Source organism: Delphinapterus leucas, chromosome X (genome assembly GCF_059928025.1).
Source record: "Delphinapterus leucas isolate spDelLeu-1000000601 "Yukka" chromosome X, BTC_Dleu_Yukka2, whole genome shotgun sequence".
Lineage (NCBI taxonomy): Eukaryota > Metazoa > Chordata > Mammalia > Artiodactyla > Monodontidae > Delphinapterus > Delphinapterus leucas.
In genome coordinates this window covers 89,954,832-89,967,266 of record NC_143150.1, presented here as the reverse complement: position 1 = coordinate 89,967,266, position 12,435 = coordinate 89,954,832, and the positions used below count along the sequence as shown (strand labels likewise).

General features: G+C 50.4%; 2 protein-coding genes across 2 annotated transcripts; one reads left to right on the top strand and one right to left on the bottom strand.

Annotated features, from left to right (window-relative positions):
• The first annotated feature begins 1,713 nt into the window (after nt 1-1,713).
• On the top strand, nt 1,714-2,439 carry ERAS (ES cell expressed Ras). The gene has a single exon (XM_022563829.3). The coding sequence runs from the start codon at nt 1,738-1,740 to the stop codon at nt 2,437-2,439; it is 702 nt and encodes a 233-aa protein (XP_022419537.1). The 5' UTR covers nt 1,714-1,737.
• A 1,228-nt stretch (nt 2,440-3,667) lies between these two features.
• On the bottom strand, nt 3,668-9,124 carry PCSK1N (proprotein convertase subtilisin/kexin type 1 inhibitor). Its single transcript, XM_022563784.3, has 3 exons — nt 8,956-9,124; nt 4,385-4,857; nt 3,668-3,994 (listed from the first exon to the last, which is right to left on the bottom strand). Exons 1-3 carry the CDS (start codon nt 9,067-9,069, stop codon nt 3,802-3,804), a joined length of 780 nt encoding a protein of 259 aa, XP_022419492.1. The 5' UTR covers nt 9,070-9,124; the 3' UTR covers nt 3,668-3,801.
• Nucleotides 9,125-12,435: the final 3,311 nt, after the last annotated feature.

Here is a 12,435-nt window from a genome sequence, read left to right as displayed (position 1 = left end):
GAAGCGGCCATGGCACCATCGGCCTAGCGCCCCGCCAGGTGTCGGGAGGTCGGCCGGCGCTCCGCTGCCAGTGTCCGGTGCTCTCGGTGTCAGCTCCAGCGACCCCCCGCCCAGAGCGAGGGCCCCCTCACCAGGCCCTGCCTCGGGTGACGGCACCCACCTCTCCAGTCGCCTGGACTCCCTCCCCTTCTTCCCAGTCCCTCAGCAAATCTTGTCAGGCCTGCCTTCGGAACATCTCTGAATCCCACCCGGCTTGTCCAAATCCCCCACTGCTGGCCCGCACTACTGCCCTGGCCTCCTTGCTGCCCCCCTCCCCTCAGCTCTGTCCTCTGCTTACATCTCCTCATCATGGCCCCCTTCTTCCTGGGCGAGCACATTCCACAACTCTTTTCAGGGATCCTCTCTGGGCTGAGGGCCCCACAGCTGGATCCCCACCTGGGACCTAGCCCCCCAGCCCTGACCCCCGGATCCCAAACTCCACAGAACTCCCCCTCCACCCCTACCCCCTGTGGATCCCTCAAACCCACCACCTGCCCCCCAGCTGCCACTGTCCCAGGGCTTCCTGGGATACTTGGGGCCGCAGCCATTATGATGCATTTCCTGAGGCCACACACCGAACCAAGACCAGGATGTGTATTGAATGGGTTAATGGTGACTTAGTATTAATAGTGAACGCTAATTGAGTACCTGCTGTGTGCCCATCCTCTTCTAACTACATGGTAATTTACTTGCTTATCTTGTTTATTGTCTCTTTCTCGCTTTCAGAATCTAACCCTCCCAAGGGCAGGGACTTTATTTTGTTCTCACCATATCCCCGCCCCCCACCCCACCCCCCATCCCCGCACCCATCACAATGCCTGGCACGCAGGAATGTCCTCGAATTAATGAATGAAAATTAAATTATAATAGAAATACCTAACATTAACCAAGCACCTTCTGCCTGCTTATCACCTATTGCTGAAACATTTTTTACTGATTTATCTTTGTTGCCTGTCTTCCCGACTAGAATGTCACGTTCATGAGGGCCAGGGGTTTCTTAATCTGTTTTTTCCCCACCTCTTTGTCCTTGCCCCACAGTAGGTTCTCAACAGCTGTATGTTGAATAAGCAATAAAGACTAAATTCCAATGACAATGGCTAACAGACCTCATCATTTGCTTACCTATTTGGTTTATTGTCTCCATCTTTTAAAACGTAAACTCCTGGGGGCAGGAATGTTGCTCGGCACAAACTATGACTAGCAGTGTGCCAGGTTGGGGTCCAATGGTGACACAATCCGAAACCAAAACAGACGAAATCCCTGCCCTCCCTCCGGAATGGGGAGGGACTGCTAATGGGCAGGGGGTGTCTTTTCCGGGTGACTGGAAATGTTCTAAAATTAGACTATGGCGATGGTCACACAACTCTGTGAATGTACTAAAAAACATTGAATTGTACACTTTAGCTAGGCTAACTTTACGGTATGTAAATTAATTAAGCTGTTTTTAAAATCTCACAGCGTTTATGTTGTAAAGGGGAGTGAGAGAGAATAAACAACATAAACAATGTATTATAGTATATTAGGTGATTAGCACACACTAGGCACTCAATAAATGTTGATTCGATGACACCTGGCTGTCCCCTTGCCCCTAAATGGTCTCACCTAACCTCCAAACCCCCCACCCCCTTTGTCTTTCTTCTCTTTCCACCTGCAGGGCCTGCTGTCCACATCTCTTCCCTGAGCTGCCCGCTTGGGGCCATGGCGCTGCCAACAAAGCCTAGCATGATTGATCTGGGCCTGGGCACCTGGAGCCCTAGCTCCCAGGAGCAGAGCCACAGGGCTCGGGCACCCTCCAGGGGTGTTGGCAAGCAGCTGCCTGAGTACAAGGCCGTGGTAGTGGGCGCGAGTGGCGTGGGAAAGAGCGCGCTGACCATCCAGCTGAACCACCAGTGCTTCGTGGAAGACCACGACCCTACCATCCAGGATTCCTACTGGAAGGAGATGGCCCTGGACCACGGAGGCTGCATTCTGAATGTGCTGGACACGGCGGGGCAGGCCACTCATCGGGCCCTGCGTGACCAGTGTGTGGCGATTGGGGATGGTGTGCTGGGTGTCTTCGCCCTCGATGACCCCTCGTCTCTAGCCCAGCTGCAGCAGATGCGGGCCACCTGGGGCCCGCACCACACTCAGCCCCTCGTCCTTGTGGGCAACAAGTGTGACCTTGTGACCACCACCGGAGATGCTCGTGCTGCTGCTGCAGCCCTCGCAAAGAGCTGGGGGGCCCCTTTTGTGGAGACCTCAGCCAAGACACGCCAAGGTGTGGAGGAGGCCTTTTCCCTGCTCATCCATGAGATCCAAAGAGTCCGGGAGGCCATGGCAAAGGAGGCCATGGCAGGGCCAGGTGGGGATAAAGGCCGGCACCAGAAGGCCATGTGCCGCTGTGGCTGCTCCGTGGCCTGAAGTTCTTGGTCTAGAAAAGTGGACCCTCCCCCAGACCAGGGTGGTGGTTCCTTCACTTGAGACCCGCCCCCCGCCCGCCCCCCCCCCCCCCGCTCCCCGCCCCCAGCAACTAGCTGTGTGGGACACTGTCGGTGTACTGGGGATAGATGGACCCTTCTCCTGGGGAGGTTTTCTTTTGGTGATGGGCTTTTTGGCAATGTGGGGCCGTAGCGTTGGTTATATATTATGTCAAGTTGATTTTGTGCAAAATTAAATAGTGTTCTTAGGTTTCAAACCTGCCTCCATGCCAAGTGTTATGTGGGTGGGAATGAGACTGGGGAGAATGTTACTTGAATTGTGAGAATTATTTCATTCAAGAAATGTGGGGGAGACCCCTGTGTACTGGGCCCTGCTTTGGGTACAAAAGATACAGAGGCAAGCAAGACACTAAAAATCCCTGCACTTGTAGATATAACATAAGGCTATGTATTAAAGGCACGCAAAGGAATAGAGTGACAGGGAGGTCAAGGAAAGCCTTACTGAAAAGGTGACATTTGGGCAAAAACTTGTGGATAACTAGGGACAGAGGGAATAGCCAGTGCACAGGCCATGACCACAAACCAGTTAACCACACCAACTCCCAATACCTTCAGGGCTGGGGTAAGAGTACAGATAGAGTGGCTTCTATACTATATAACTAAACATTACATATCAAACTAACAAAATACATCCTATCCTCCTACCTTGACTAATACACTTTCTCAAGGCCCAGAGAGTTCCATGCCAGGAGGTGATGGTGTTGGGAGGGCTGACCCCTGGCCGGGAGTGGCAGCCCACTCCGTTTCTCTTCCTGCTGGTAGCCCCTCCCCATATCAGGAGGCAGGGGCTCATGTGTGCAAGTGGCCGTGCCAGCACCGCCCAAGCTCTATTCACATGCCTCACAAACAGCCACCCCTTGACCACCACTTGGTCCCCAGGAGGATGGACCCCCAGAAGATGCCGCTGAAAGTGGCTTCAAAGCCTTCTGGGCTCCCCATTCCCAAGCGAGGCCTAGAAACGGCACAGAATCTGGGTGGGCACTGCCATTGTCCATATGGATATCTCCCCAGTGAAGAGAGGCGAAGACTGAGGCAGGGGTTGTCTCAAAAGTGCAGGATGGAGGGCAGGGGCCCCTTTTCCCTCATCTGAGGGCAGCAATCTCCACCCAGTCCACCGGCCCCCTAGACACTGCCACTCAAACAAGCACATAGTTGCTTCAGATCATATTTATTGTGGGGTCAGGGGTGGGGATCTTGGGGTTCCAGGGCAGCAACAGTGGCTGTTGGGGTGTCAGGGGCGGGGCGGTCCTGGGCCGCTGGAGTATGCGCAGGATCCAGGCGGTGCTCAGGGTAGGAGGCGGCGCGCTGGGGCCTGGGGTGCGGGGGTCTCCAGACGCTTTACGCGCAGCAGGGCCCCCAGCACGCCCTCAGGGGGGACCTCAGGGCCCAGGTCCTGGTCAGCGGCTCGGCGGAGGCGACGCGGGGCAGCCACAGCTTCGGGGTCTGCGCTTCCCGCGAGGATCCGCCCCAACAAATACCTGCAGGGGAGCAGAGCGGAATGCAGTGAGGACGTGTCCGTGCGTCAACGCCCCGGCCCTAGGACCTGGACAGCGTCGCTACCCCTGACCGCCTGGGGACCTGGCAGCCTCCTCCCACCCAGGCATCCCACTGCTTCCAGGAGACAGATGTCTCCGCCTTCCATCCCTGAAACTATAGTTTACCCCCCTCCCATTCGGACGAAGGAAGCCGGCCAGGCACCTCTACCTCCACACCCTAGGTGCAGGACTAGAAAATTCCCTCCCAGGGTTCCAGGACCTAGGTGTTCGCACCTCCACCCCGTGAAGCAGGCCCCCGCCGCTCCTCGCCCTCCTCCTCCCGGGATATAGGCGCCACCCCCCCCCGCCCCGACCACCCCTTGTTGGGGGGACCTCAGCAGCTCCGGATCCAGGTCCGGCGTCTCGTCGCCGGCGTCCTCGGCATCTGGGCCCGTGGGGCCGTCGTCGTAGACTGGGGGCCGGGGTCTGAGTGCCGGGGCGGGGGCAGGGGCGGGAACAAGCTGGGCTGCGAGGGCGGCGGGGTCCAGGCGGGCGCGGAGCAGGGCTCGGGCGAGCTGCGCGGCTGGCGCGTCGGGGTCGTCCTCCAGGCCCAGCGCCGGGTCGTTGGTGCGGGGTGCGCCCCAGACGCGCAGCAGCTGCGCCAGGGCGCGCGCTTGCTGATCCTCAGCCTCTTGCGCCTCGGCCCGCGCCCGCTCCTGCCGTTCGGCCTCCAGCAGGTGCGCCAGCGCCCGCGCCAGCTCCTGCACAGCCCCCGCCGCCTCTCCTCGAGTCGCTGCCCGCCGGAAGCGGCGGGGAGCGCTGGCCTCAGCCTTGGGCGGAGAGGCTGCGCCCAGGCTGCGGGGCTCCTGCGGGAAGACAGGTGGGGAGCGAGAGGTCGTCAGCGCCCGTCAGGCCAGGGACCCCCAACCCGAGGGACTCCGTGGATCTCAAATATCCCTAGATGCCAACATGCCAACAAAGGCGCTGTGGCCCCTCAAACATGAGTAGACACCCCTAAGGTCAGTGGAGACCCCCAAATATCTGGACACTCTTAGGACCACCAAAGACCCCTAGATTCACCACCCCTAACGATTTCCTAGTGACTCAGAACTTGCCCCAGGGCTGTTGAAGACCAGGGTTTTTTGTTTTTGTTTTTCCTGTACGCGGGCCTCTCACTGTTGTGGCCTCTCCCGCTGCGGAGCACAGGCTCTGGACGCGCAGGCTCAGCTGCCATGGCTCACGGGCCCAGCCGCTCCGCGGCATGTGGGATCTTCCCGGACTGGGGCACGAACCCGTGTCCCCTGCATCGGCAGGCGGACGCTCAACCACTGCGCCACCAGGGAAGCCCAAGACCAGGGTTTTTTTGTTTGTTTGTTTGTTTGATAGGAGTAGCGATGGTAGATATGACAGCTATGGATTTTTCTATATCAATGCTGTGGACAACAGGAACCTGTATTTGCATTTTATAGATTCCTATTGTCCACTTGTTTTACCCAAAAGGTAGCAGACCGTTCTGCACCTTGCTTTTTGGAATCTATATTTAGATCAGTACCTTAAGAGCATCCTTTCTCTCTTCCTTCCTTTCTTCTGTATTGATTCTCTTTTGTATGGATGTATAATAGCTTATTTAACCACCCCAATTGATGAACATTTAGGGTGTTTCCAATCTTTTGCTATTCTCATAAATAATGTTGGGATGAATAACCGTGTCCATATATCATTTGGCATGTGTGCAAGTCTATCTGTAAAATAAATTACCCAGTGACTAATTTTCAGTTCAGGCAGTTTTGAAACAATTTCAATAAATTTAAAGAAATAAAAGACTATCAAAAGTATGAGAGAGAGGGCTTCCCTGGTGGCGCAGTGGTTGAGAATCCGCCTGCCAATGCAGGGGACACGGGTTCGTGCCCCGGTCCGGGAAGATCCCACATGCGGCGGAGCGGCTGGGCCTGTGAGCCATGGCCGCTGAGCATGCGCGTCCGGAGCCTGTGCTCCGCAACGGGAGAGGCCACAACAGTGAGAGGCCCGCGTACCGCAAAAAAAAAAAAAAAAAGTATGAGAGGGGAACTAATGACCATTAAAATAACCATGAAGATTTGAAAAAGAAACATCTAGAACATCTAGAAAAATACTTTTAATGAAATCAAAAATTAAATGGGCAAGTTAAACTGCAGATTCGATTGCAGTGGAAGGAATAGGATTGAACAGAGCTTGGAAACAGATCTACACACACTGACACTTGCTACGACAGAGGAGACACTGCAGAGCAGTGGGGACAGGACCAACTCCTTCAATAAACTGTGCAGGAAGAACAAGTGATCCAAATTTGGGAACAATGGAAAGGAAAAGACAAATAAACTTAACTACATTCAAATTAAGGATTTCTTTTTATCCCAAGACATCCTAAAAAGAACGAAAAGTAAAACCAGAGTGGGAGAAGATGCTTGTAGCACAAACAGTCAATAAAGGATTAATGTCCAATAAACAGAGAATGCCTAAAAAGCAGTAGGAGAAAAGCAAACTAATATAAAAATAGGCAAAATTGATGATCAAGTATTTCACAAAAGAGGAACCAAAAACAGTTACTAGGGCTTCCCTGGTGGCGCAGTGGTTGAGAATCTGCCTGCCAATGCAGGGGACACAGGTTCGAGCCCTGGTCTGGGAGGATCCCACATGCCGCGGGGCAACTGGGCCTGTGAGCCACAACTACTGAGCCTGCGCATCTGGAGCCTGTGCTCTGCAACAAGAGAGGCCGCGATAGTGAGAGGCCCACGCACCGCGATGAAGAGTGGCCCCTGCTCACCGCAACTAGCGAAAGCCCTCGCACAGAAACGAAGACCCAGCACAGACAAAAATAAATAAATAAATTTTAAAGAAAAAAAACAAAAGTTACTAAACAAATGAAAAATAGTGAACATCATTAGTAATCAGGAAAAATGCAAATTAAAACACCAGTGAGATACACTATGCAGAATACGTCCAAAAGATTGCCAAAATTAAAGTCTGATAATGTCAAATGTTGACATGGATATAGAAAAAATGGAAGCTCTTATACATTGCTGCTGCGAACTCAATTGTTAAGATAACTTTGAGGAACAATTTGGCAATGTCTTAAAAGATGCACATATGCTATGCCCCACTCCTGGGGTGTTACACCTCAGACTAGCTTTTGCACATATACTGCTGGACACAAGTGTATGAAGAACTACAGCAGCACTGTTTGTAATAACATAAAAGTGAAGGGAGGAAAAAAAAGAAAGAAAAGCTGGAAACAACCCAAATGTTGTTGCTGACGTATTGAGAATGTATCTATAAACCATGATATACTCATGGGATAAAATATTATGCAGCATGGGCTTCCCTGGTGGCGCAGTGGTTGACAGTCCACCTGCCGATGCAGGGGACACGGGTTCGTGCCCTGGTCTGGGAAGATCCCACATGCCGCAGAGCGGCTGGGCCCGTGAGCCATGGCCGCTGAGCCTGCGCGTCCGGAGCCTGTGCTCCGCAATGGGAGAGGCCACAACAGTGAGAGGCCTGCGTACCGCAAAAAAAAAAAAAAAAAAATGCAGCAATAAAAGCAAGTTACAGAATTCCACTGCAGACTGCCTGCGACTACTAGACACCCTGATGACTTCCTAGTGACCCCTAGTGACTACCAGGAGCCACACACCCAGTATGATTCCATTTCTGTGAGGAAAAACTAGACAAGATATTGTTTAGCGATACATACATATGTGATAAGCTGCAAACAAATGTAAGGGATCAATTAACAGAAAATACTTATGGAGGAGAGGGGCTGCCTTAGGGAGAGGCATCCAGGGGCTTCTAACGATTGGTCATGCTCGATTTCTTAAGCTGAGTAATGGGTACACAAGAGGGTTATCATTATTTCTTACATTGTATATACATATGTTTAAATGTATTATGTCATATATAAAAAATATTTAATTAAGAAAAACACCATCCTTGACACAGACAGCCTTGAACTCTTCATGAAGAGGATGTACCCCAAGTGCCCTTGATGCCCACCACCCCTCAGACACCCCGGGGGATCACACACAATCATGGCCTCACACACACTCATTTGGACTGACAGGCCTTGAGATGTCACATATGCAACTCAACACTGCCACATCCACACGCAAGGAACTGCACATGTTCATGCACACTGATGCTCACGCGGTTACAATCGCCAAGCCATCCAGATGCAAGAACAAGCACCACCCTTAAAGACATAACGCAGCACAGAAAGAGACATCATGGCTCCTCTCCCCACAATGACACAGCTCCACAAAGAAGCAGGGAGGAACAGCCTCGTGAACACACATACAAAATCCTAGTCACTCAGTTCAACAGAACCAAAATGGGATATGCACTCAGGGGTGCAAAGACCACTCTCTCCCAAACAAAAACAAGATCATACAGACACACAGAAAGACACGCCCATAAGTCACGCCATTACCATAGAATTCACAAGCACAGAGTGTCACTGAGAAAAGTCACACGCAGAAGCATCACACAGTGCACACCCAGACCCACACTGGCACCTTTGTATGGACGCTCGGAAGCCCTTACATGAAAAGACACACACAGGGAGAGCACACCCTCACGTCCCTATCATCACATCATGCGCACACAAACCATGCGCACACAAACCGATGCCCCTGCCTTAAATCGCGCTAGTCCCATGGACAGCGCCACAGGCGGCGGGCGGGCCGAGCCCGGGCGGACCAGCAGAGTGCGGTGGCCCGACTAGCCCCGCACACTGCCACCCGCACACCCAAGAGACCAACCCCGGCATGGCCTGGGTGCAGACTGGCGTCTGGACCCCCGGCCACCCGGGCCGATCTCTCCGCACGTCCCGGGAGCAGGACCAGCGAGAAGAAGAGCCAGAGGCCGGGCACCGACCCTCGCTGGTAGCATCCTCCACCCCACCGCCACCCCGCGCCCGACCCGGGTCGCACCTTTACCGGCCTTGCGCAGAGCGCGGGGGGCGGCTCGAGTAAGCCCAAAAGCAGCAGCACCAAAAGGCCGACGCCCCCGGCCCGCGGCCCGCGGAGCAGCGGCGACCCCGCCATGCTGCCCCAGCGAGCCGGGCTCCGGACGGGCGGACTGGCTGGCAAGTGCGCAGCGCCTGGGCTAGCGGGACACGGATGCGGTGCTCTGCGGCTGCGCACGCCGGGGAACCCTGCCCACCCCCTCCCGCCACCCTACGCAGGCGCAGCCTAGGAGCTCCCGCAGCCCCTCCATCCCGCCCGTTGCCATGGAGATGCCCAAGGGGCAAGGTGGCGAGCTGGAGACTGCGATGGCGGTTACCATGGCGGTCGGAGGGCAGTTGCCAGGGCAACAGACCTTGCTGTCGTCTCAGCAGACAGGCAGGAAAAAATGACGCAGTGGAGGGGAATGGGGGTCTGGTGTTCGCCTCTCCCTCCTTGGGGAGGAGATATATGACTTTGTTCATTGGATAAACAGTTACGGATGCCCTATGGACCAGGGCCTTTACAGGGTGATGAGTTCATTCCAGGTGATGTGACCATACATAGGTCAGTTCACCATTCTAATGTGCAGCCCCTTACCTGCATAAAGGGGTTACTGGTAGCTGCTTCCCAGAGTGGCTTTGAAGGTTTAATGACATTCAGCAGGAGCTCAATAAAAGTTCCTTTCTATCCTCTCCTTGTCTGTTTGCCAGTATCTTCAACTCTCCATGGCTTTGTGTTTCTCTTTCTGACCCTATGCGTCCATAGCTCTCTCTGTCTTCCCCTCCCATCTGTCTCTCCCTGCCTCTGATTCTTTCTCTCCCTTCATCTCCACAACACTCCTCCCGTCTGTCTTTATTTTGTTGTCTGTATCTACTTGTTTTTCCATAGATATATAGATAGATACATTGATAGATTTTACTCATATATTGTTCCAAAAGGATTTCAAGCATCAAAAGGATTCAAAGTATTTCTTTGCACTCCTTCATCAAAGGAAACAAAACTTTGGTAAAATTTGTGTATCCATAGGGGGAAAAATGTTAGGAAGGGCATGTCAGTGGTATGGAAGGGCATGTCACTGGGGGCAGGGAGAGATAACTGATGGTTTGTCACGTTCTCCTTTACACTTTTCTCAGTTGTCTGGGAAAAAAAGATTCAATGAATAGGTATTACTATTATAATCAGATAAAAATAAAGATATTTTCATTTTGGTTGGAATTAAAACAAAGTATGGTAACGACATAAATCAAAAGTGAGGAAAAGAAAGATCCATTTATGTTGTGAATATATCTAATCCATTTATTCTAACTGCCTCTATCTCCTCAGTATTACAAACAACTTTATAGTGAAAATCCTTATACACATCCCCTTTGGACCAGAAGAGTATATACCCAGGGATGATGTATTGGACATGCAATTAAGATGACTCCCATGATCCTTGCCTTCTGATGTTCACATCCTTGGGTAATCCCCTCCCTTTGAGTGTGTGTGTGTGTGTGTGTGTGTCCAAAGGTGACCAGATGTACATGATTACATGTAGATAATTATGTTAAAAATGAGGTTGAAATGATCAACTTGTGAGGCAACTCCCACTCCCTTGCTGGCTTTAATGAAACAAGTGGCCACTTTGGGGAACCTCACATAGCAAGAAACAGAGGGTGGCCTTTAGGAACCTAGGGTGGCCTCCAGCTGACTGCCAGCAAGAAATTGAAGCCTTCAGTCCTATGACTTCAAGGAATTGAATTCTGCCAACAACCTGAGTGAGCTTGGAAACAGATCCTTCCCCAGTCGAGCATCAGATGAGATTGCAGCCCTGGTAAACACCTTCATTTCAATCTTGTGAGACCCTAATCAGAGAACCAAGTTAAGCCACACCTTGACTCCTGACCCACAGAAACTGTGAGTTAATGTTTTTTCAAGTTAAGAAGCTTATGGTAATATTGTTACACAGCAATAGAAAACTAGTATAAATGGGATAATAAGACTTCTATAGAGGGACTTCCCTGGCGGTCCAGTGGTTAAGACTCCATGCTTCCAATGCAGGGGGCATGGGTTCGATCCCTGGTTGGGGAACTAAGATCCCACATGCTGCACAGTGTGGCCAAAAAAAAAAGACTTCTATAGAGAAAATGTTAAACTTCACTAATAGTTATAAAAGATGATCTGAATAAATGAAGACACATTTCATGCTCTTGGATGAGACTATTTCATATTATAAATATTTCAATTATACCCAAATTAATATATAATTTCAATATAATCTTAATTTAAATCCCAGCTGAATATTTTAAAGAAAGTCAATAAAACATTTCAAAATGTATATAAAGAGTCCACACAAAGCTTATACATGAATGTTCAAAGCAGCATTTTTCACAATAGCCCCCAAATAGAAACAGCTCAAATGTCTACCAACTGATGAATGGACAGACAAAATGAGGTACATCCATACAATGGAATATTACTTGTCCATAAAAAGAAATGAAGTACTGATACGTGCTATAATATGGATGAAACTTGAAAATATGCCAAGTGAAAAAAGCCAGACACAAAAAGCCACATATTGCATGATTCCGTTTATGTGAAATGCCCAGAATAGGCAAATCCATGGAGATAGAAAGTTAATTCGTGGTTGCCAGGGGTTGAGGGGAGAAGAGAACGGAATGGCAGTGGGTGCAGGGGGCAGTTACTGCAAATAAGTACAGCGTGTCTTTTTGAGGTGATGAAAATGCTTTGGTGTTAAATAGTGGTGATGGCTGAATATACTAAAAACCATGGAATTGTACACTTTTATTTTTTTAGGGCAATATATGACTTATCTTCATTTCAAGTAAAGATATCTTTATCTAACAATTAACAATGTCCTTTTATTCAAAAGTACCTTTAAAATACCATTTAGTCCCAACGACAATTTCTTGAGATGGAATTGTTCTCTTTACAGATGAAGACATTAATGCTCTGAGAGAATATATTGAATTGTACACTTTAAAATGATGAACTTTATGGTATGTGAATTATATGTCAATAAATAAGTATCTATATAAAAGAATAAAGGTCTGTGAAGAGCTAAATTAGTTCTGGAAAAGAGAAGTAAAGAAGGTAGACTTTACTTACCAGGTATTAGGATGTGTTCTAAGGCCAGAAAGGTAGATGGTGCTTAGAAAACTGGAAGAAAATAAGCTGGAGCCCTACCTCACACCATATACAAACAGTAACTCCAGACGGGTTAAAGACCTTCATGTAAAAGGAAACACTATAAATTAATAGAAAAAAATAGCCTATGTGACCTTGATATGGGGAGGGACTTCCTGAACAAAACTTCAAAAGCACAAACCACAAGGAAGAATGTTAATGACAGTATACACATCAAAATTTACAGTTTCTGGGGAATTTCCTGGTGGTCCAGTGGTTAGGAGTCCCTGCTTCCACCGCAGGGGGCATGAGTTCAATCCCTGGTCGGTGAACTAAGAT